Source organism: Antedon mediterranea, chromosome 4, assembly GCF_964355755.1.
Source record: "Antedon mediterranea chromosome 4, ecAntMedi1.1, whole genome shotgun sequence".
NCBI classification, from domain to species: domain Eukaryota; kingdom Metazoa; phylum Echinodermata; class Crinoidea; order Comatulida; family Antedonidae; genus Antedon; species Antedon mediterranea.
The window spans coordinates 779,225-802,106 of NC_092673.1; the positions used below are offsets into that span (position 1 = coordinate 779,225).

The window sequence follows — 22,882 nt, forward strand, 5'->3', positions numbered from 1 at the left end:
GATATAATTATTAATAGCCTTCTATTCGTTTCGAAAAAAAAAATTGTGTTGATGTGTAGCGCCCTCTCTAAAAACACAATAAATAAAGTCAAAAATCAAAATCAACGCGATATTGGGTCGGATGCCTAGAACGAATAGTGAATGAATAATCCAAATACATCATCTTTATTACTGTACTTGATTATGGTATTTTTATCGTAATTGTTAAAATAATAACCAAGAAATACATTTAGATAACTATGTATGATCCCGAAGAAGGTAAATATATGCTTTATTGATCAATATAACAACCGAGTACTGTACACAAAATGTTAGCCATCGCATCGGCTTATCATCAGCTATCGGCCTACTCAGTTATAAGAATCGGAGGCCTACCCCCAGCGTAGGCCCTCTCTGGCCTAGGCCTAGTGACAAGTGTAGTAGTAGGCTTAGAACCTGGTCTAGGCCTATCGGGTAACCGGCCTATCTAGCCTCCTTCCTAGTAGGCACATAATAAAAAAATTAAAAAGCTGTTTAGAGGTATGTCTAGGCCTAGCCTATAGCTAGAAGCTGATAGTACTCTTGCTTGAATCCAAGAAACGTTTCAAGGCGAAGAGGGAGGCTACTAAAGGGTCTGATATGACCCATCAGCATCTACAGTGAGTTATGATGAGGCCTAGGCCTACCACTACAGACATGTATGCTATAAATTAATTGCTTAGAAAGAGGCAACTTATTCTCTTAACACCGTGTTAAGCTTAGTTAAACAAATTAATGTTTTGTATTTTTCAAATCAGAATATGAAGATCAAGATGATGAATCGGATGAAATTACACCAGACTTGTGGCAGGAAGCATGCTGGATCGTCATCAGTTCATACTTTGATGAGAAAGGTCTTGTACGGCAACAGTTGGATTCATTTGATGAATTTATCCAGATGTCTGTGCAGAGAATAGTTGAGGATGCACCAGCCATAGAACTACAAGCTGAATCACAGCATACTTCAATAGAAAATGAAGTGCCTGTAAGTTCCTTTATTAACAGTTAAAAAGTTCTACCTAGTTTAACATAACAAGGAGAGAAACTGTTTATGGGAACTACTTACTTACCATGTCTTAAAAGTTATCTGCGTTTCCATTTTTATTTACTATAAATTCCAATGCAGGTTAAAGCAAAATTCATGTACTAAAATCATTTGTGTTCTTGTTTGTAGAATCGGTATCTATTGAAGTTCGAGCAGATTTACCTATCAAAACCAACGTTTTGGGAAAAAGATGGCGCTCCAAGTCCAATGATGCCTAACCAGGCTCGTCTAAGAAACTTAACGTAAGACGCTGTAAAGTATAAACCCACCTATTTACATAACTTGTTTGGATTAACCCTGAGGATAAACTTAGATAAACCCACCTATTTACATAACTTGTTTGGATTAACCCTGAGGATAAACTTAGATAAAACCACCCTATTTACATAACTTGTTTGGATTAACCCTGAGGATAAACTTAGATAAACCCACCTATTTACATAACTTGTTTGGATTAACCCTGAGGATAAACTTAGATAAACCCACCTATTTACATAACTTGTTTGGATTAACCCTGAGGATAAACTTAGATAAAACCACCCTATTTACATAACTTGTTTGGATTAACCCTGAGGATAAACTTAGATAAACCCACCTATTTACATAACTTGTTTGGATTAACCCTGAGGATAAACTTAGATAAAACCACCCTATTTACATAACTTGTTTGGATTAACCCTGAGGATAAACTTAGATAAAACCACCCTATTTACATAACTTGTTTGGATTAACCCTGAGGATAAACTTAGATAAACCCACCTATTTACATAACTTGTTTGGATTAACCCTGAGGATAAACTTAGATAAAACCACCTATTTACATAACTTGTTTGGATTAACCCTGAGGATAAACTTAGATAAACCCACCTATTTACATAACTTGTTTGGATTAACCCTGAGGATAAACTTAGATAAAACCACCTATTTACATAACTTGTTTGGATTAACCCTGAGGATAAACTTAGATAAACCCACCTATTTACATAACTTGTTTGGATTAACCCTGAGGATAAACTTAGATAAAACCACCTATTTACATAACTTGTTTGGATTAACCCTGAGGATAAACTTAGATAAACCCACCTATTTACATAACTTGTTTGGATTAACCCTGAGGATAAACTTAGATAAAACCACCTATTTACATAACTTGTTTGGATTAACCCTGAGGATAAACTTAGATAAACCCACCTATTTACATAACTTGTTTGGATTAACCCTGAGGATAAACTTAGATAAACCCACCTATTTACATAACTTGTTTGGATTAACCCTGAGGATAAACTTAGATAAACCCACCTATTTACATAACTTGTTTGGATTAACCCTGAGGATAAACTTAGATAAACCCACCTATTTACATAACTTGTTTGGATTAACCCTGAGGATAAACTTAGATAAACCCACCTATTTACATAACTTGTTTGGATTAACCCTGAGGATAAACTTAGATAAACCCACCTATTTACATAACTTGTTTGGATTAACCCTGAGGATAAACTTAGATAAACCCACCTATTTACATAACTTGTTTGGATTAACCCTGAGGATAAACTTAGATAAACCCACCTATTTACATAACTTGTTTGGATTAACCCTGAGGATAAACTTAGATAAACCCACCTATTTACATAACTTGTTTGGATTAACCCTGAGGATAAACTTAGATAAACCCACCTATTTACATAACTTGTTTGGATTAACCCTGAGGATAAACTTAGATAAAACCACCTATTTACATAACTTGTTTGGATTAACCCTGAGGATAAACTTAGATAAACCCACCTATTTACATAACTTGTTTGGATTAACCCTGAGGATAAACTTAGATAAACCCACCTATTTACATAACTTGTTTGGATTAACCCTGAGGATAAACTTAGATAAAACCACCTATTTACATAACTTGTTTGGATTAACCCTGAGGATAAACTTAGATAAACCCACCTATTTACATAACTTGTTTGGATTAACCCTGAGGATAAACTTAGATAAACCCACCTATTTACATAACTTGTTTGGATTAACCCTGAGGATAAACTTAGATAAAACCACCTATTTACATAACTTGTTTGGATTAACCCTGAGGATAAACTTAGATAAACCCACCTATTTACATAACTTGTTTGGATTAACCCTGAGGATAAACTTAGATAAACCCACCTATTTACATAACTTGTTTGGATTAACCCTGAGGATAAACTTAGATAAACCCACCTATTTACATAACTTGTTTGGATTAACCCTGAGGATAAACTTAGATAAAACCACCTATTTACATAACTTGTTTGGATTAACCCTGAGGATAAACTTAGATAAACCCACCTATTTACATAACTTGTTTGGATTAACCCTGAGGATAAACTTAGATAAAACCACCTATTTACATAACTTGTTTGGATTAACCCTGAGGATAAACTTAGATAAACCCACCTATTTACATAACTTGTTTGGATTAACCCTGAGGATAAACTTAGATAAACCCACCTATTTACATAACTTGTTTGGATTAACCCTGAGGATAAACTTAGATAAACCCACCTATTTACATAACTTGTTTGGATTAACCCTGAGGATAAACTTAGATAAACCCACCTATTTACATAACTTGTTTGGATTAACCCTGAGGATAAACTTAGATAAACCCACCTATTTACATAACTTGTTTGGATTAACCCTGAGGATAAACTTAGATAAACCCACCTATTTACATAACTTGTTTGGATTAACCCTGAGGATAAACTTAGATAAACCCACCTATTTACATAACTTGTTTGGATTAACCCTGAGGATAAACTTAGATAAAACCACCTATTTACATAACTTGTTTGGATTAACCCTGAGGATAAACTTAGATAAACCCACCTATTTACATAACTTGTTTGGATTAACCCTGAGGATAAACTTAGATAAACCCACCTATTTACATAACTTGTTTGGATTAACCCTGAGGATAAACTTAGATAAAACCACCTATTTACATAACTTGTTTGGATTAACCCTGAGGATAAACTTAGATAAACCCACCTATTTACATAACTTGTTTGGATTAACCCTGAGGATAAACTTAGATAAACCCACCTATTTACATAACTTGTTTGGATTAACCCTGAGGATAAACTTAGATAAAACCACCTATTTACATAACTTGTTTGGATTAACCCTGAGGATAAACTTAGATAAACCCACCTATTTACATAACTTGTTTGGATTAACCCTGAGGATAAACTTAGATAAACCCACCTATTTACATAACTTGTTTGGATTAACCCTGAGGATAAACTTAGATAAAACCACCTATTTACATAACTTGTTTGGATTAACCCTGAGGATAAACTTAGATAAACCCACCTATTTACATAACTTGTTTGGATTAACCCTGAGGATAAACTTAGATAAACCCACCTATTTACATAACTTGTTTGGATTAACCCTGAGGATAAACTTAGATAAACCCACCTATTTACATAACTTGTTTGGATTAACCCTGAGGATAAACTTAGATAAAACCACCTATTTACATAACTTGTTTGGATTAACCCTGAGGATAAACTTAGATAAACCCACCTATTTACATAACTTGTTTGGATTAACCCTGAGGATAAACTTAGATAAACCCACCTATTTACATAACTTGTTTGGATTAACCCTGAGGATAAACTTAGATAAAACCACCTATTTACATAACTTGTTTGGATTAACCCTGAGGATAAACTTAGATAAACCCACCTATTTACATAACTTGTTTGGATTAACCCTGAGGATAAACTTAGATAAACCCACCTATTTACATAACTTGTTTGGATTAACCCTGAGGATAAACTTAGATAAAACCACCTATTTACATAACTTGTTTGGATTAACCCTGAGGATAAACTTAGATAAACCCACCTATTTACATAACTTGTTTGGATTAACCCTGAGGATAAACTTAGATAAACCCACCTATTTACATAACTTGTTTGGATTAACCCTGAGGATAAACTTAGATAAAACCACCCTATTTACATAACTTGTTTGGATTAACCCTGAGGATAAACTTAGATAAAACCACCCTATTTACATAACTTGTTTGGATTAACCCTGAGGATAAACTTAGATAAAACCACCTATTTACATAACTTGTTTGGATTAACCCTGAGGATAAACTTAGATAAAACCACCTATTTACATAACTTGTTTGGATTAACCCTGAGGATAAACTTAGATAAAACCACCTATTTACATAACTTGTTTGGATTAACCCTGAGGATAAACTTAGATAAAACCACCTATTTACATAACTTGTTTGGATTAACCCTGAGGATAAACTTAGATAAAACCACCTATTTACATAACTTGTTTGGATTAACCCTGAGGATAAACTTAGATAAAACCACCCTATTTACATAACTTGTTTGGATTAACCCTGAGGATAAACTTAGATAAAACCACCCTATTTTTTCTTTCACACTATTTTTAGTCACGTGCAAATGTGACTCTACAGCTCTACAATCGGTCTATCTAACTCAAATTTGCGCATGTGACTGCAGTCATGTATATGGCCTTGTTTTTTAGGCTTTTTTCCACAATGCGCTATATAAACCTGAATTGTGATTAAGATCCCCTATTAAGTGCATTGTTTTGTTCCAAAAGGTGTGTTTTTGATAGTTGTTATACTTTAATGTACACTGAAAAGGAATAATAAGAACCTAATAATAACATAACATGACAAAATGAACTTTTACAATGCTAATCACGTTTTTCTAATATTTAGATATTCTGCGCCACTTTACGTTGACATTACCAAAACGGTCATCAAAGATGGCGAGGAGCCGCAAGAAACACAGCATCAAAAGACGTACATTGGTATGATACCTATAATGCTGCGGTCTACATACTGCCTCTTAAGTGGACTAACCGATCGTGATTTAACAGAATTGAATGAATGCCCGCTTGACCCTGGAGGTTACTTCATCATCAATGGGTCTGAAAAAGTTCTAATTGCTCAAGAAAAGATGGCAACAAATTCTGTTTACGTATTTAAGAAGAAGGATAGCAAATACGCTTACACATCTGAGATTCGATCGTGTTTAGAGAACTCATCACGTCCAACAAGTACGCTGTGGGTTCACATGATGGCTAAAGGTGGCCAGGTAAGACATTAAAACATTAACTTTTAAAATACAAGTAATATTTATGTGTAAAACATGTAAAACAGGTGCTACATCTATACCTGATATGTTTTTATCCTGTATAAATATGTTTTAAATAAATAAATAAAAAATAAAATAACAAAAGTGTACAGCTTTGCTTTATGTGGAATGTTAACAGACAAATCAATTATGTTGAGGGCCTGAGGCAGTTTGAATTCTAATATAAGTACACTGTAGTCTGTTTACAACATTCAAGATTATATTTTGCTAATTGTTGGGCTAAAATGTATTATGTTAAATAAGTAAAGCCTTAATTAATTAAAAGTCAATAATATTTGTAGAAAAATGTTCTTATATTTAGAATTTTTCCAACACAAATTTGTTTTTTTGTTTTATAGGGGTCACGAAAGAGTGCAATCGGGCAAAGAATTGTGTCAGTATTACCTTACATTCGTCAGGAAATCCCGATAATGATCGTATTCCGTGCTCTTGGTTTTGTATCTGATAGAGATATTTTAGAACATATTATTTATGACTTTGATGATCCTGAAATGATGGAAATGGTAAGTGTACTACTGCAGAAACTAATAGAAAATAAAAAGAATAATTTTGACATTTTCTTTCTTTCACAATTGTAATGCAGAGCAACCAAAGACTTTACAAAATAATGATTTTAATGTTTAATCAATTTATTGTTTCTGTTTTTTATAGGTGAAGCCCTCTTTGGATGAAGCTTTTGTTATCCAAGAACAAAATGTCGCCCTCAATTTTATTGGTGCCAGAGGAGCACGTCCTGGAGTAACTAAAGACAAACGTGTGAAATATGCCAAAGAAATTCTACAGAAAGAAATGCTGCCTCACGTGGGTATAGCTGAGTTTTGTGAAACCAAAAAGGCTTACTTTCTTGGGTAAGAATGTTAATTACAAATAGAGAAAGAATTTCTGCCTCACATCATATATGTTCTCTTGACATTTTATAGTCCACATTTGTCCAGCAGCATTGAAAGAAGTGACCCCTACCAAATGTAATGGCTCATTTCAATAGATAAATAGATCTTTTTGTTTGAAAAATATTGTATACTATTATTTAAGTTCACACAGTTGTTCCAACTAGTAGACAATTATTATTAATTTCATATTATCACTTATTTTTTAAGGTGTAACTGTAGATAGCTGATCATTTTATTTTTTATTTTAGTTACTGTGTACACAGGCTTCTACTGGCGTCAGTAGGTAGGAGGGAATGTGATGACAGAGATCACTATGGTAACAAGAGGTTGGATTTAGCCGGTCCTCTTCTAGCATTTCTTTTTAGAGCACTTTTCAAAAATCTGATGAAAGAAGTTAGAATGTATGCGCAGAAGTTCATCGACAAAGGAAAGGTTTGTTATATTTTGTATTCATTCAAATCAAGCTACAAATTAATTTTTTATTTCCTATTCATTCATTCATTTTACTTTTATTTCGGATTCACATCCATAATTACAAAATCAATCGCAGCACATTAAAAAAAAAAAACACCAAAACACCGGTATCAGATCATCTCAGGATCTCCACAATTTTGTATTGGAGCCTGGATGATTCAAATGATTATACCATAACATTCTATCATTGCAGTTTTGCTAGTAGACATTCTCTGTAACAATGAACTTAAGTACAAGTTCTTTACTATAAGTTTGGTTGCTTTTAACCTTATTTGTGAGAATGATTAACTGGATGTTTTATAGACATTTTAACATTCCTTTTAAATAAAAATAATTTATTTATATTGAAGGATTTCAACATGGAGCTGGCAATTAAAACGCGTATTGTAACAGATGGGCTCAAGTACTCACTTGCTACAGGGAATTGGGGAGATCAGAAGAAAGCACATCAAGCAAGGGCTGGTGTCTCACAGGTGTGTGCTCATAATAATGTATCAAAGAAAAGCTGTATCTCAGTTGGAATACATGTGTTTTTCTCATTATACCTAAAACATTTGAATTATCTCTTAAACCACCTTTTGTAAACTATGTTTCAAATTTTGTCATCTAAAGGTTTTAAATATTTTTGATTGACCAGCCAATAATTTTTAAAATAATATTTACTTTTTTTAAAAAAGTTTTTATCATACTTACATACAGGTTGATAATTTACATTTCATTACAGGTGTTGAACCGTCTCACCTTTGTATCAACTTTATCTCATTTACGACGTCTCAACTCACCTATTGGTAGAGATGGTAAACTAGCTCGACCTAGACAGCTACACAACACCCATTGGGGTATGATATGTCCAGCTGAAACACCTGAGGTATTAATAAAATATTCAAATAACACTACCAATTAATGCATGTTAAAAAACTTATACACTATTAGAAAAAATAGGAAATCGTCTTCCAGTGTGCTCATCTAGATATGCATTGCATGTCGGCTGCTTGTATGTCTGTAGATGGCCAAATCCGAATTTCCTTGCTTTCCAATAAAGAGATTTTAATTACTGTGAACTGAGAATGCTTGATTATGTGTTAATCGAGAAGGATTACAACCAATTAACATGGTTGCAACATTACCATGATCATATATTAAAACATCATTGGTCGCATTGTTTTATCATATTGCAAATATAGTATGGGTTAAACCAAATAACCTGTATTGGTTCATGTTTTGTTCAGGGGCATGCAGTAGGACTAGTGAAGAACCTAGCGCTAATGGCCTACATCTCTGTAGGGTCACAACCAAGCCCTATCCTAGAGTTTTTGGAAGAATGGAGTATGGAAAACTTGGAAGAAATAGCACCTGCTGCCATCAATGAGTGAGTTGGTCATATGATCATTACATCATGTTTATAAATAGAAATCAGTAGATACTATAATTCTAATTAGGATGTTTTTACCTGTGTGGTACATTCGTAGCAAATACTAATTATTTAGTTAGTTTTGTAATATTTATTCAACAAAAATAAATAACTTTCATAAATAGCAGCATAATAACAAAATTCAAACTAAAATGATGACATATTTTACACTAATGATTGAGATATGATCTAGAGGCATATCCACACTCAATCAAACCCATTAACAAAACAAAATATTTAAAGTAGTTGAATAAAGAAATATATAATGCCAATTTTGCTTATTTTATTAATCTAGTAAATATATGCTTATTAATGTATTTCAGAGCAACAAAGATCTTTGTGAACGGTTGTTGGGTTGGTATACATAGAGACCCAGATCAGTTAATGAACACACTCAGAAAGCTAAGAAGGCAAATGGATATCATTGTATCAGAGGTACATACAACATGAATATTTGATAAAAAAGAGATTTTAGGAAACAAATTTATTGATTTCCTTTAGTAATGATAACCCATAAAAATAAAATGATATAAAACAAAAAAACAGAAGTTATTGTGCATACATAGTTTAGTCTTAATCAACACAAATCATTGCTAATACATATTGGTAATATTAAACTATATAAATACTGTACTATAAGATTCTTATGAACAAATAATTTTCATACTATATTTCAGTAAAATTGTAATGTCCAATTTCACCTGTAGGTATCAATGGTACGAGATATTCGCGAGAGAGAAATTAGGATATATACTGATGCTGGAAGAATCTGTCGCCCTCTTCTGATTGTTGAAAACCAAAAATTACTGTTAAATAAGCGTCATATTGAACAGCTAAAAGAAAGAGAATACAATAACTACAGGTAACTCTCGATAGATGATATAATACTTTTTTATTTTTAAATATTTGACACCAATTGTAGCAGGGTACATAAATGCCAGTTCTTGTTTCATTTAGTTTCTTGCTCTGTGTTTGGATTATTCCACCAGCTACTTATGTGTGCACCCCTACAATTTAACTATATTGTTATATTGTTTGAAGGTTTGCATCACGAAATCAAATGTTGATATAAAGTTTGCGGTACACCACGTATATATAGTTCTGAAAAGAACTGTTGAGTTTCTTGACGTTTCGATCAATATGCTTTGATCGTCCTCAGGAGTGAGAATGCAGAAAGTCCAGGAAACTCGCATTTTCTCCTCAATATTAAATAAAAAATGTATATATCCATAGTACATAAGCATCATGGGTTTTGCTTGCTCCACCTCTGTATTACCTATCTTAAATTTATTTAAGGACTCAGATGCTTAAATAGTACAGTGCTGTTGAATATGTAATGAAACAAAATACATTGATAATTTTGTCTAAATATAGTTGGCAGGATTTGGTGGCAAGTGGAGTTGTAGAATACATTGATACAAATGAAGAAGAGACAATCATGTTGGCAATGAGTCCAGATGACTTGCGGGAGAAGGGTCTTGGATACTGTTCTACATACACACATTGTGAGATCCATCCATCTATGATGCTTGGTGTGTGTGCGTCTATCATCCCATTCCCTGATCACAATCAGGTGAGATCCTAAAGCCATTCTTAAATACATCAACATACATCTAACATTTGATACTGTTCTACATACACATTGTGAGATCCATCCATCTATGATGCTTGGTGTGTGTGCGTCTATCATCCCATTCCCTGATCACAATCAGGTGAGATCCTAAAGCCATTCTTACATACATCAACATACATCTAACATTGGATACTGTTCTACATACACATTGTGAGATCCATCCATCTATGATGCTTGGTGTGTGTGCATCTATCATCCCATTCCCTGATCACAATCAGGTGAGAGGCTAAAGCCATTCTTACATACATCAACATACATCTAACATTTGATACTGTTCTACATACACACATTGTGAGATCCATCCATCTATAATGCTTGGTGTGTGTGCATCTATCATCCCATTCCCTGATCACAATCAGGTGAGATGCTAAAGCCATTAATCTAACATACATCAACATGATTGTACCAAAACTTACATTTTAGGATTCTAGGAATTAGTCACATCCTGCATTGCCTATCACATTGACATTGAGATATGCTTCTTTCCCAATTCCCTCACATAATTTTACTTTATAATATATATTGATTTTAAAGTTTTTATATCTGTAAAGTTGTACTAATTTCAGCCTTTGGCTGTCTGTATGTTTGTGTAAATATTCCTTGACTAATAGTTACATCATATTGCACATTATGTATAAGTCCTATAATTCTATAATCAAAACCTCCTATTTATATTGATAAAACCTATATTGATATTAACATCTTTTACACTGATTCTACAGTCGCCACGTAACACCTACCAGTCAGCTATGGGTAAGCAAGCTATGGGAGTGTATATCACAAACTTCCACGTTCGAATGGACACGTTAGCCCACGTGCTCTACTACCCTCAGAAACCACTCGTCACCACACGTTCTATGGAATATCTACGTTTCCGTGAGTTGCCGGCTGGTATCAATTCCATCGTTGCTATCGCATCGTACACGGGTTACAACCAGGAAGATTCCGTCATCTTAAATGCTGGCGCTATTGATAGAGGATTTTTTAGGTTTGTTCAAACTCATTTTTGTTCGACATTTTACAGATAAATCAAAATTTTGTTTAAGGATATGGAAAATAGATTTAAACCCCATGAGTAAAGTAAATATGTTTAAAATATAATTTTTGTTGAAATTGAATATAGTATAAAATAAACAGATTTTTAAATTGGTACTGCTTTGATAAATCTAGAAGATTAGAAATCTACATGCTTTGTACCATCAATTCTATACCAACCTTTTGTTTTAAAAATAAAATGTCTTTTTTGAATAAGCTAATTTATGAAAGTGAGTTTCTCAGAACGTTCTGATCTCTGTGTGATAGGCAGCATTTATTTCATATTAATTTCTCACCTTAATATTTTTTAAATATTTATTTATGTAATATTGTATACGTACAGATCCGTGTTCTACCGTTCATATCGTGACTCAGAATCTAAGAAAGGTTTAGATCAGGAAGAGCTGTTTGAAAAACCGTCAAGAGAAACGTGTCAAGGTTTGTTGGTTTAGTTTACAAGTTCATTGACCTGTTCCACTGGAAACTCCCTGTTATGAAAATAATGTTTGTATCAACTGTAAAATATGAATGAATTGGTTTGAAAATGTTTTAATTTTAAGGACAATAAACCAATATTGCACATCAACAATACCACATGTTGACTAATCAGCATGGGAAGTTAAATGATGGTACAATACTTGTTTGTCTGTGTGGTTAAGGGATATACCTCTACGTCATACAATATTGCACATCAATACATGATTAGACACCACAAGTTGAGTTAAAAATAGTAAAAACAAGATATTTTCCTTTCTTTGACGTAAATCTGAGATGACATGACATCAGCAAATTATTAATGACACATTAACACCATGGAGGTATGATATCACAATCACAATTGACTAATCAGGAAATAATAGACTGGGTGACTTGTGTTTTTTGTGGTATTACCGATACGGTATATTAAAGTTAATTCTATATTAAAGGCCAGGTGCGGGCAAAAAATTTCTATTGATCATACATTCCAATAATTATCGATCTATAGTTTCCCCTATGTTTCATAATTTTTGGGATTTTATTTGTGTTACACGAGCTTGTTGAAAATAAGCACTTTCTTATCAGTGGGGGGATAGTTCAAATTACACAGTAAAATCTCTATTCTTTTGTACACAAATTTTGTAAATAGAGAGGCGTTTTAAAAAGCTATGAAAAATAAACGGTGTGGGAAAAAATGTTATCAATATCAGATGACTAAATATAGGTAATATAACTTAAATATTACATTTCTGATATTTTTATTCAACTTCAGATTTATATTTTCATGCTCCTATAGCAAAAATTATCCACTGTATATCCACCATCTTTTTTCACCGTCTAGGGAGTCACCAGACATGTTATTACATTAGGTTAACTACCTAACTACTGAAAACAAATTATCCTGGTTTTTATGGAAGAATTTTGCCAAATTCTGTATTTGACCATATTACGGGAAATTTATGTTTTTTCGTCTTGATTTCTGTTACAAATATTTGTACAATTAACCAAATATTATATTTAAATTTCATGCCTGTACCTGAGCTTTAAGTGTTGGTCCTTATGTAGGGCATGATATACCTTACCAGCATATGTGTATTTTCCGTTTTCACCAAACTACTATGCTTAAAAATGTTATAGTTTAGAGTCCAGGCACAATAGCCTGGAATAGTCAATAAAACTTACTGGACAAGCAGTACATTATGGGACTTGTAAATTGTCAATATCAGTTGATTATCTTTGTTAACAGGTATGCGTCCAGCTGTTTATGACAAGTTAGATGATGATGGTATCATTGCTCCCGGTTCCAGAGTATCTGGTGATGATGTACTCATCGGCAAAACTGTCACACTTCCAGAAATCGATGATGAAGTAAGAAATTTTGTTTTTTTAAATAATATTATTTTATTTAAATAATATGCATTCAACTGTATACATTTGTAAAAACATGTACAGTAATCATTGTAGGCGAATCAATTAAAATTGTTTTCCATCTTTTAAATACGATAAGATGAAGTACCATACAGTAAATATAATAAGTACCATACAGTAAATATAATAAGTACCATACAGTAAATATAATAAGTACCATACAGTAAATATAATAAGTACCATACAGTAAATATAATAAATATAAATGATAAACAAACCATAACAATACAATAATATTGTTTAAAGATTTGCATGGCGAATAAAGTTTCTCCATCAAAACTTTCTCATCCATACTTTATTCCATACTTTATTTGGGGGAGTGGGGGGGGGGATAGGGTCACAATTCATAAAAGCACAGCTTTAGACAATGTGCCCATAGAGTAAAAAAAAAACAACAGAATAATCAAAATGGAAATGTTTTGTGTCTTTCAGCTTGAAAGTTCTGTAAGACGTCACCAGAAGCGTGATGTGAGTACGTTCATGAGACGTAGTGAGACTGGTATCATCGATAAAGTCATGATAAGCATCAACAACGACGGTTACAAGTTTTGTAAAATTAAGGTTGGTAAATTCTAATACCTACAGTACAAATAAAATGGGCAGAACAGTGGGTCAAAGAAGAAGGGCGGTGGTAGGATGGGTAATAAATGGTTTTTATCAATGAGTACTATCTTTTTCCAATAATACGACTGTTCTGGTAAATATTTGCCACATATATTCATACACTAATTCCATACCATATTACGTTCTTTTTTTTAATGTAGGTACGATCTGTACGTGTACCACAAATTGGTGATAAGTTTGCCAGTCGTCATGGACAAAAGGGAACATGTGGTATTAAATACAGAATGGAGGTATACTATACAAATTACTTTATTTAAAACCTAATTTTATAGAGAAATAATTGATTAACTTTCTATAGCAAAGTTAACGCCATGGCTCACCTAATTAAATATGTATATGTCGCCATTACTATACTGGTTAAACCTTTTACTACTGGATCAAGGAATGAACTAAGATCCAACATGTATTGGTTTAGCCAACACACATGTGAATTATTTTGAATGAAAGTGACTTTACTTGATGCTTAGCTTGCTCAACTTAAATGCATAGATGGATGCTTAGCTTATACCTAAACTTAAATGCATAGATGGATGCTTAGCGTCCTCAACTTAAATGCATAGATGGATGCTTAGCTTATACCTAAACTTAAATGCATAGATGGATGCTTAGCGTCCTCAACTTAAATGCATAGATGGATGCTTAGCTTATACCTAAACTTAAATGCATAGATGGATGCTTAGCGTCCTCAACTTAAATGCATAGATGGATGCTTAGCTTATACCTAAACTTAAATGCATAGATGGATGCTTAGCTTATACCTAAACTTAAATGCATAGATGGATGCTTAGCTTGCTCAACTTAAATGCATAGATGGATGCTTAGCTTCCTCAACTTAAATGCATAGATGGATGCTTAGCTTATACCTAAACTTAAATGCATAGATGGATGCTTAGCTTCCTCAACTTAAATGCATAGATGGATGCTTAGCTTATACCTAAACTTAAATGCATAGATGGATGCTTAGCTTATACCTAAACTTAAATGCATAGATGGATGCTTAGCTTATACCTAAACTTAAATGCATAGATGGATGCTTAGCTTATACCTAAACTTAAATGCATAGATGGATGCTTAGCTTGCTCAACTTAAATGCATAGATGGATGCTTAGCTTGCTCAACTTAAATGCATAGATGGATGCTTAACGTCCTCAACTTAAATGCATAGATGGATGCTTAGCTTCCTCCACTTAAATGGATAGATGGATGCTTAGCTTGCTCAACTTAAATGCATAGATGGATGCTTAGCTTCCTCCACTTAAATGGATAGATGGATGCTTAGCTTGCTCAACTTAAATGCATAGATGGATGCTTAGCTTCCTCCACTTAAATGGATAGATGGATGCTTAGCTTGCTCAACTTAAATGGATAGATGGATGCTTAGCTTGCTCAACTTAAATGCATAGATGGATGCTTAGCTTGCTCAACTTAAATGCATAGATGGATGCTTAGCTTCCTCCACTTAAATGGATAGATGGATGCTTAGCTTGCTCAACTTAAATGGATAGATGGATGCTTAGCTTGCTCAACTTAAATGCATAGATGGATGCTTAGCTTGCTCAACTTAAATGCATAGATGGATGCTTAGCTTGCTCAACTTAAATGCATAGATGGATGCTTAGCTTCCTCCACTTAAATGCATAGATGGATGCTTAGCTTCCTCCACTTAAATGCATAGATGGATGCTTAGCTTGCTCAACTTAAATGCATAGATGGATGCTTAGCTTGCTCAACTTAAATGCATAGATGGATGCTTAGCTTGCTCAACTTAAATGCATAGATGGATGCTTAGCTTGCTCAACTTAAATGCATAGATGGATGCTTAGCTTCCTCAACTTAAATGCATAGATGGATGCTTAGCTTCCTCCACTTAAATGCATAGATGGATGCTTAGCTTCCTCCACTTAAATGCATAGATGGATGCTTAGCTTCCTCCACTTAAATGCATAGATGGATGCTTAGCTTCCTCCACTTAAATGCATAGATGGATGCTTAGCTTGCTCAACTTAAATGGATAGATGGATGCTTAGCTTGCTCAACTTAAATGCATAGATGGATGCTTAGCTTGCTCAACTTAAATGCATAGATGGATGCTTAGCTTCCTCCACTTAAATGCATAGATGGATGCTTAGCTTCCTCCACTTAAATGCATAGATGGATGCTTAGCTTCCTCCACTTAAATGCATAGATGGATGCTTAGCTTGCTCAACTTAAATGCATAGATGGATGCTTAGCTTGCTCAACTTAAATGCATAGATGGATGCTTAGCTTGCTCAACTTAAATGCATAGATGGATGCTTAGCTTCCTCCACTTAAATGCATAGATGGATGCTTAGCTTCCTCAACTTAAATGCATAGATGGATGCTTAGCTTGCTCAACTTAAATGGATAGATGGATGCTTAGCTTATACCTAAACTTAAATGGATAGATGGATGCTTAGCTTATACCTAAACTTAAATGGATAGATGGATGCTTAGCTTATACCTAAACTTAAATGCATAGATGGATGCTTAGCTTATACCTAAACTTAAATGCATAGATGGATGCTTAGCTTATACCTAAACTTAAATGCATAGATGGATGCTTAGTTTCCTCCACTTAAATGCATAGATGGATGCTTAGCTTCCTCCACTTAAATGCATAGATGGATGCTTAGCTTCCTCCACTTAAATGCATAGATGGATGCTTAGCTTGCTCAACTTAAATGCATAGATGGATGCTTAGCTTGCTCAACTTAAATGCATAGATGGATGCTTAGCTTGCTCAACTTAAATGCATAGATGGATGCTTAGCTTCCTCCACTTAAATGCATAGATGGATGCTTAGCTTCCTCAACTTAAATGCATAGATGGATGCTTAGCTTGCTCAACTTAAATGGATAGATGGATGCTTAGCTTATACCTAAACTTAAATGGATAGATGGATGCTTAGCTTATACCTAAACTTAAATGGATAGATGGATGCTTAGCTTATACCTAAACTTAAATGCATAGATGGATGCTTAGCTTATACCTAAACTTAAATGCATAGATGGATGCTTAGCTTATACCTAAACTTAAATGCATAGATGGATGCTTAGCTTATACCTAAACTTAAATGCATAGATGGATGCTTAGCGTCCTCAACTTAAATGCATAGATGGATGCTTAGCGTCCTCAACTTAAATGCATAGATGGATGCTTAGCGTCCTCAACTTAAATGCATAGATGGATGCTTAGCGTCCTCAACTTAAATGCATAGATGGATGCTTAGCTTATACCTAAACTTAAATGCATAGATGGATGCTTAGCTTATACCTAAACTTAAATGCATAGATGGATGCTTAGCTTATACCTAAACTTAAATGCATAGATGGATGCTTAGCTTATACCTAAACTTAAATGCATAGATGGATGCTTAGCTTATACCTAAACTTAAATGGATAGATGGATGCTTAGCTTATACCTAAACTTAAATGCATAGATGGATGCTTAGCTTATACCTAAACTTAAATGCATAGATGGATGCTTAGCTTATACCTAAACTTAAATGGATAGATGGATGCTTAGCTTATACCTAAACTTAAATGCATAGATGGATGCTTAGCTTATACCTAAACTTAAATGCATAGATGGATGCTTAGCGTCCTCAACTTAAATGCATAGATGGATGCTTAGCTTATACCTAAACTTAAATGCATAGATGGATGCTTAGCTTATACCTAAACTTAAATGCATAGATGGATGCTTAGCTTATACCTAAACTTAAATGGATAGATGGATGCTTAGCTTATACCTAAACTTAAATGCATAGATGGATGCTTAGCTTATACCTAAACTTAAATGCATAGATGGATGCTTAGCGTCCTCAACTTAAATGCATAGATGGATGCTTAGCTTATACCTAAACTTAAATGCATAGATGGATGCTTAGCTTATACCTAAACTTAAATGCATAGATGGATGCTTAACGTCCTCAACTTAAATGCATAGATGGATGCTTAGCTTATACCTAAACTTAAATGCATAGATGGATGCTTAGCGTCCTCAACTTAAATGCATAGATGGATGCTTAGCTTATACCTAAACTTAAATGCATAGATGGATGCTTAGCTTATACCTAAACTTAAATGCATAGATGGATGCTTAGCTTATACCTAAACTTAAATGGATAGATGGATGCTTAGCTTATACCTAAACTTAAATGCATAGATGGATGCTTAGCTTATACCTAAACTTAAATGCATAGATGGATGCTTAGCTTATACCTAAACTTAAATGCATAGATGGATGCTTAGCTTATACCTAAACTTAAATGCATAGATGGATGCTTAGCGTCCTCAACTTAAATGCATAGATGGATGCTTAGCGTCCTCAACTTAAATGCATAGATGGATGCTTAGCGTCCTCAACTTAAATGCATAGATGGATGCTTAGCGTCCTCAACTTAAATGCATAGATGGATGCTTAGCTTATACCTAAACTTAAATGCATAGATGGATGCTTAGCTTATACCTAAACTTAAATGCATAGATGGATGCTTAGCTTATACCTAAACTTAAATGCATAGATGGATGCTTAGCTTATACCTAAACTTAAATGCATAGATGGATGCTTAGCTTATACCTAAACTTAAATGGATAGATGGATGCTTAGCTTATACCTAAACTTAAATGCATAGATGGATGCTTAGCTTATACCTAAACTTAAATGCATAGATGGATGCTTAGCTTATACCTAAACTTAAATGGATAGATGGATGCTTAGCTTATACCTAAACTTAAATGCATAGATGGATGCTTAGCTTATACCTAAACTTAAATGCATAGATGGATGCTTAGCGTCCTCAACTTAAATGCATAGATGGATGCTTAGCTTATACCTAAACTTAAATGCATAGATGGATGCTTAGCTTATACCTAAACTTAAATGCATAGATGGATGCTTAGCTTATACCTAAACTTAAATGGATAGATGGATGCTTAGCTTATACCTAAACTTAAATGCATAGATGGATGCTTAGCTTATACCTAAACTTAAATGCATAGATGGATGCTTAGCGTCCTCAACTTAAATGCATAGATGGATGCTTAGCTTATACCTAAACTTAAATGCATAGATGGATGCTTAGCTTATACCTAAACTTAAATGCATAGATGGATGCTTAACGTCCTCAACTTAAATGCATAGATGGATGCTTAGCTTATACCTAAACTTAAATGCATAGATGGATGCTTAGCGTCCTCAACTTAAATGCATAGATGGATGCTTAGCTTATACCTAAACTTAAATGCATAGATGGATGCTTAGCTTATACCTAAACTTAAATGCATAGATGGATGCTTAGCTTATACCTAAACTTAAATGGATAGATGGATGCTTAGCGTCCTCAACTTAAATGCATAGATGGATGCTTAGCGTCCTCAACTTAAATGCATAGATGGATGCTTAGCTTATACCTAAACTTAAATGCATAGATGGATGCTTAGCTTATACCTAAACTTAAATGCATAGATGGATGCTTAACGTCCTCAACTTAAATGCATAGATGGATGCTTAGCTTATACCTAAACTTAAATGCATAGATGGATGCTTAGCGTCCTCAACTTAAATGCATAGATGGATGCTTAGCTTATACCTAAACTTAAATGCATAGATGGATGCTTAGCTTATACCTAAACTTAAATGCATAGATGGATGCTTAGCGTCCTCAACTTAAATGCATAGATGGATGCTTAGCTTATACCTAAACTTAAATGCATAGATGGATGCTTAGCTTATACCTAAACTTAAATGCATAGATGGATGCTTAGCTTATACCTAAACTTAAATGCATAGATGGATGCTTAGCTTATACCTAAACTTAAATGCATAGATGGATGCTTAGCTTATACCTAAACTTAAATGCATAGATGGATGCTTAACGTCCTCAACTTAAATGCATAGATGTTTTGTTATTATATATATAATATACCACAGTATACAATGTTCTTAATAGTACAATACTAAAGTAAGTTATTGTAATTTTTTAACAGGACATGCCGTTTACATGTGAAGGTATCACACCTGATATAATCATCAACCCTCACGCTATTCCTAGTCGAATGACCATCGGTCATTTAATCGAGTGTCTTCAAGGAAAGGTGTCGGCCAATAAAGGCGAGATTGGTGATGCCACGCCCTTCAACGACTCAGTTAACGTACAGAAGATTTCTACACTGTTGAATGACTATGGGTATCATCTCAGAGGCTATGAGGTAACTAGTTTGTAAAACCTAGACTTAAGCTCTGTTTATACTATCAAAGTTTATGTGTCAACAATATGTGATGTGCCCATATATGGACATGATGATGTCATCACTACCATATTTGACCATATCACTACCATATATGGACACATCACATTTTTTTGTCATAAAGTTTGATAGTGTAGACAGAGCTTTACTTTATGTGGCAACAAAATGTGATGTACCCATGCATTTATGCTGTAAAGATAAAGAAACCCATGTATTTTTAGATCAATCATTAACTGTCTTTTGTTTGCTAGGTGATGCACTGTGGTTTTACTGGACGTAAGCTTGGCACACAGATCTATCTAGGCCCAACTTATTATCAGCGTTTGAAGCATATGGTGGATGACAAGATCCATGCCAGGGCTAGAGGACCTGTTCAAATCCTTAACAGACAGCCTATGGAAGGAAGATCCCGGTAATTTTCTTTTCATTTATTTTCATGACGTAAATTACTATTCAATTATGGTAATATGATGCACTAGTATTCCTAGCAAATATTATTAAAATGATATGCTGATATTCTTAGAAAATATTGAAATGATATACTAGACTATAATGGTATACTAGACTGGTATTCTAAGCAAATACTAAAATGTTAATACTAGCCTGGTATTCTAAGCAAATACTAAAATGTTAATACTAGACTGGTATTCTAAGCAAATACTAAAATGTTAATACTAGACTGGTATTCTAAGCAAATACTAAAATGTTAATACTAGCCTGGTATTCTAAGCAAATACTAAAATGTTAATACTAGACTGGTATTCTAAGCAAATACTAAAATGTTAATACTAGACTGGTATTCTAAGCAAATACTAAAATGTTAATACTAGACTGGTATTTGTAGCTAAACACATCAAACTAAATTATTACAAAAGTGCCAAAATCAAACCAATTCAATTCAATTTATTCCGGATTTCACATGAATAATACAAACAATCATAACACAATGCTATACCTGAGGTCTCCAACAGCGAACTCAATCACTTTCAATGAAATCAATGCTTTAAATGTTATGTTATGTATTGTTTTTTTCAGCGATGGAGGTTTGCGGTTTGGAGAAATGGAGCGTGATTGCCAAATCGCTCACGGTGCTGCTAATTTCCTACGTGAACGTCTGTTTTTCGCATCTGATCCTTACCGTGTGCATGTTTGTAATCTTTGTGGGTTGATCGCTATTGCTAACCTTAAGAACAACACATTTGAATGCAAGGGATGCAAGAACAAAACTCAAGTAAGAATACAGTTAAGATTTGTTTCCATAAAGATCTTCAGATTAACTCCAACCAATAATAGTGAACAATAATATTACATTTCTAGCCTCTTTAAAACTATAGGCCAATATATGCACACATATAACATTTAACAATGGTTGAAAAATCCCTGCGATATAGCTAACAAAATTTTGTATGAAAAATGGGTAAATTTGCACCCTCTTATAAGACATGATTCTATGACAATGGATGGATGATGTAATATATGCACACATATAACAATGTTTAAAGCACATACTAATTCAATTCTGATAAGACTTTTGAAAATATTTCACCATTGTTTTTTCTTACTTTTTTCAGATATCTCAAATTTTAATTCCATACGCCTGTAAGCTGCTTTTCCAGGAGCTGATGTCAATGTCCATTGCGCCACGATTAATGGTCTGTTCTTGAAGGCAACAAAAGACACCAACGTTTGTCATCGATAACATGGTGATAATTTCAATTGACAATTATGTAAGTAACTTACTGTGCGATAACTGGACATGCCAAAGGTAACTTTGATGTAAAGTGCTAACATACCTAACTTATCAACCGAACATGATACAATATTTAATAGAGTATAAAATACTAAAAAACATTGTTTTTTAAGCTTAGTTTATTAAGTACACAATGTAGTGATGTCACAAGATCGTAAATACATTGATTTCTAAATAATTATGTTACCATTTCATGTTGGCCACATGATATGATTAAAAACAATTGGAAGTTATTTAAGTTGCTCATTTATGTAGGCCTTAATAAGTAAGTAATTTGTAAATATTTTGGTAAATAAATTTTTTGTGTAAACTTTTGAGTTTTAAGTTAATTAAGAAGTTTAATACTGAAAACACATACTTAAATTCAGAAAGATTCATATTCTATATCATAATATAATGTGACATGGTCAGAATTACATAATGTGTTCTCCGCATGTTACCTCAATACATATTTAAGTCAATATTTTGCATTTTTTTCTAAAAAAATCCTTAAACTATAGTACAGGGATTTTTTCAAAAAATGCCCAAATGTTGATCCTTTTATTTGTTGAAATAAATGGTTACTATACGTCTATAAGATAATGATAGCGCAATATATACGCATATATAGCAATATCATTGCATAATAAC

At 33.5% G+C, this 22,882-nt stretch overlaps 1 protein-coding gene across 1 annotated transcript; it reads left to right on the plus strand.

The window, feature by feature from the left end:
• The first annotated feature begins 111 nt into the window (after positions 1-111).
• Positions 112-22,567, plus strand: LOC140046080 (DNA-directed RNA polymerase II subunit RPB2). Its single transcript, XM_072090588.1, has 22 exons — positions 112-258; positions 777-1,003; positions 1,193-1,305; positions 5,820-6,198; positions 6,597-6,761; positions 6,910-7,106; positions 7,397-7,580; positions 7,973-8,095; positions 8,347-8,490; positions 8,852-8,991; positions 9,357-9,468; positions 9,741-9,895; positions 10,408-10,606; positions 11,389-11,654; positions 12,045-12,139; positions 13,425-13,546; positions 14,039-14,167; positions 14,371-14,460; positions 20,242-20,463; positions 20,754-20,914; positions 21,538-21,733; positions 22,074-22,567. Exons 1-22 carry the CDS (start codon positions 240-242, stop codon positions 22,164-22,166), a joined length of 3,531 nt encoding a protein of 1,176 aa, XP_071946689.1. The 5' UTR covers positions 112-239; the 3' UTR covers positions 22,167-22,567.
• The last annotated feature ends 315 nt before the right edge of the window (positions 22,568-22,882 follow it).

Excerpts from the sequence above, each read along its gene's own strand:
- LOC140046080 (XM_072090588.1), top strand. Across the intron at positions 6,762-6,909 it reads ATCCTGAAATGATGGAAATG|GTGAAGCCCTCTTTGGATGA; the intron begins GTAAGTGTACTA and ends TGTTTTTTATAG. Across the intron at positions 21,734-22,073 it reads GATGCAAGAACAAAACTCAA|ATATCTCAAATTTTAATTCC; the intron begins GTAAGAATACAG and ends TACTTTTTTCAG.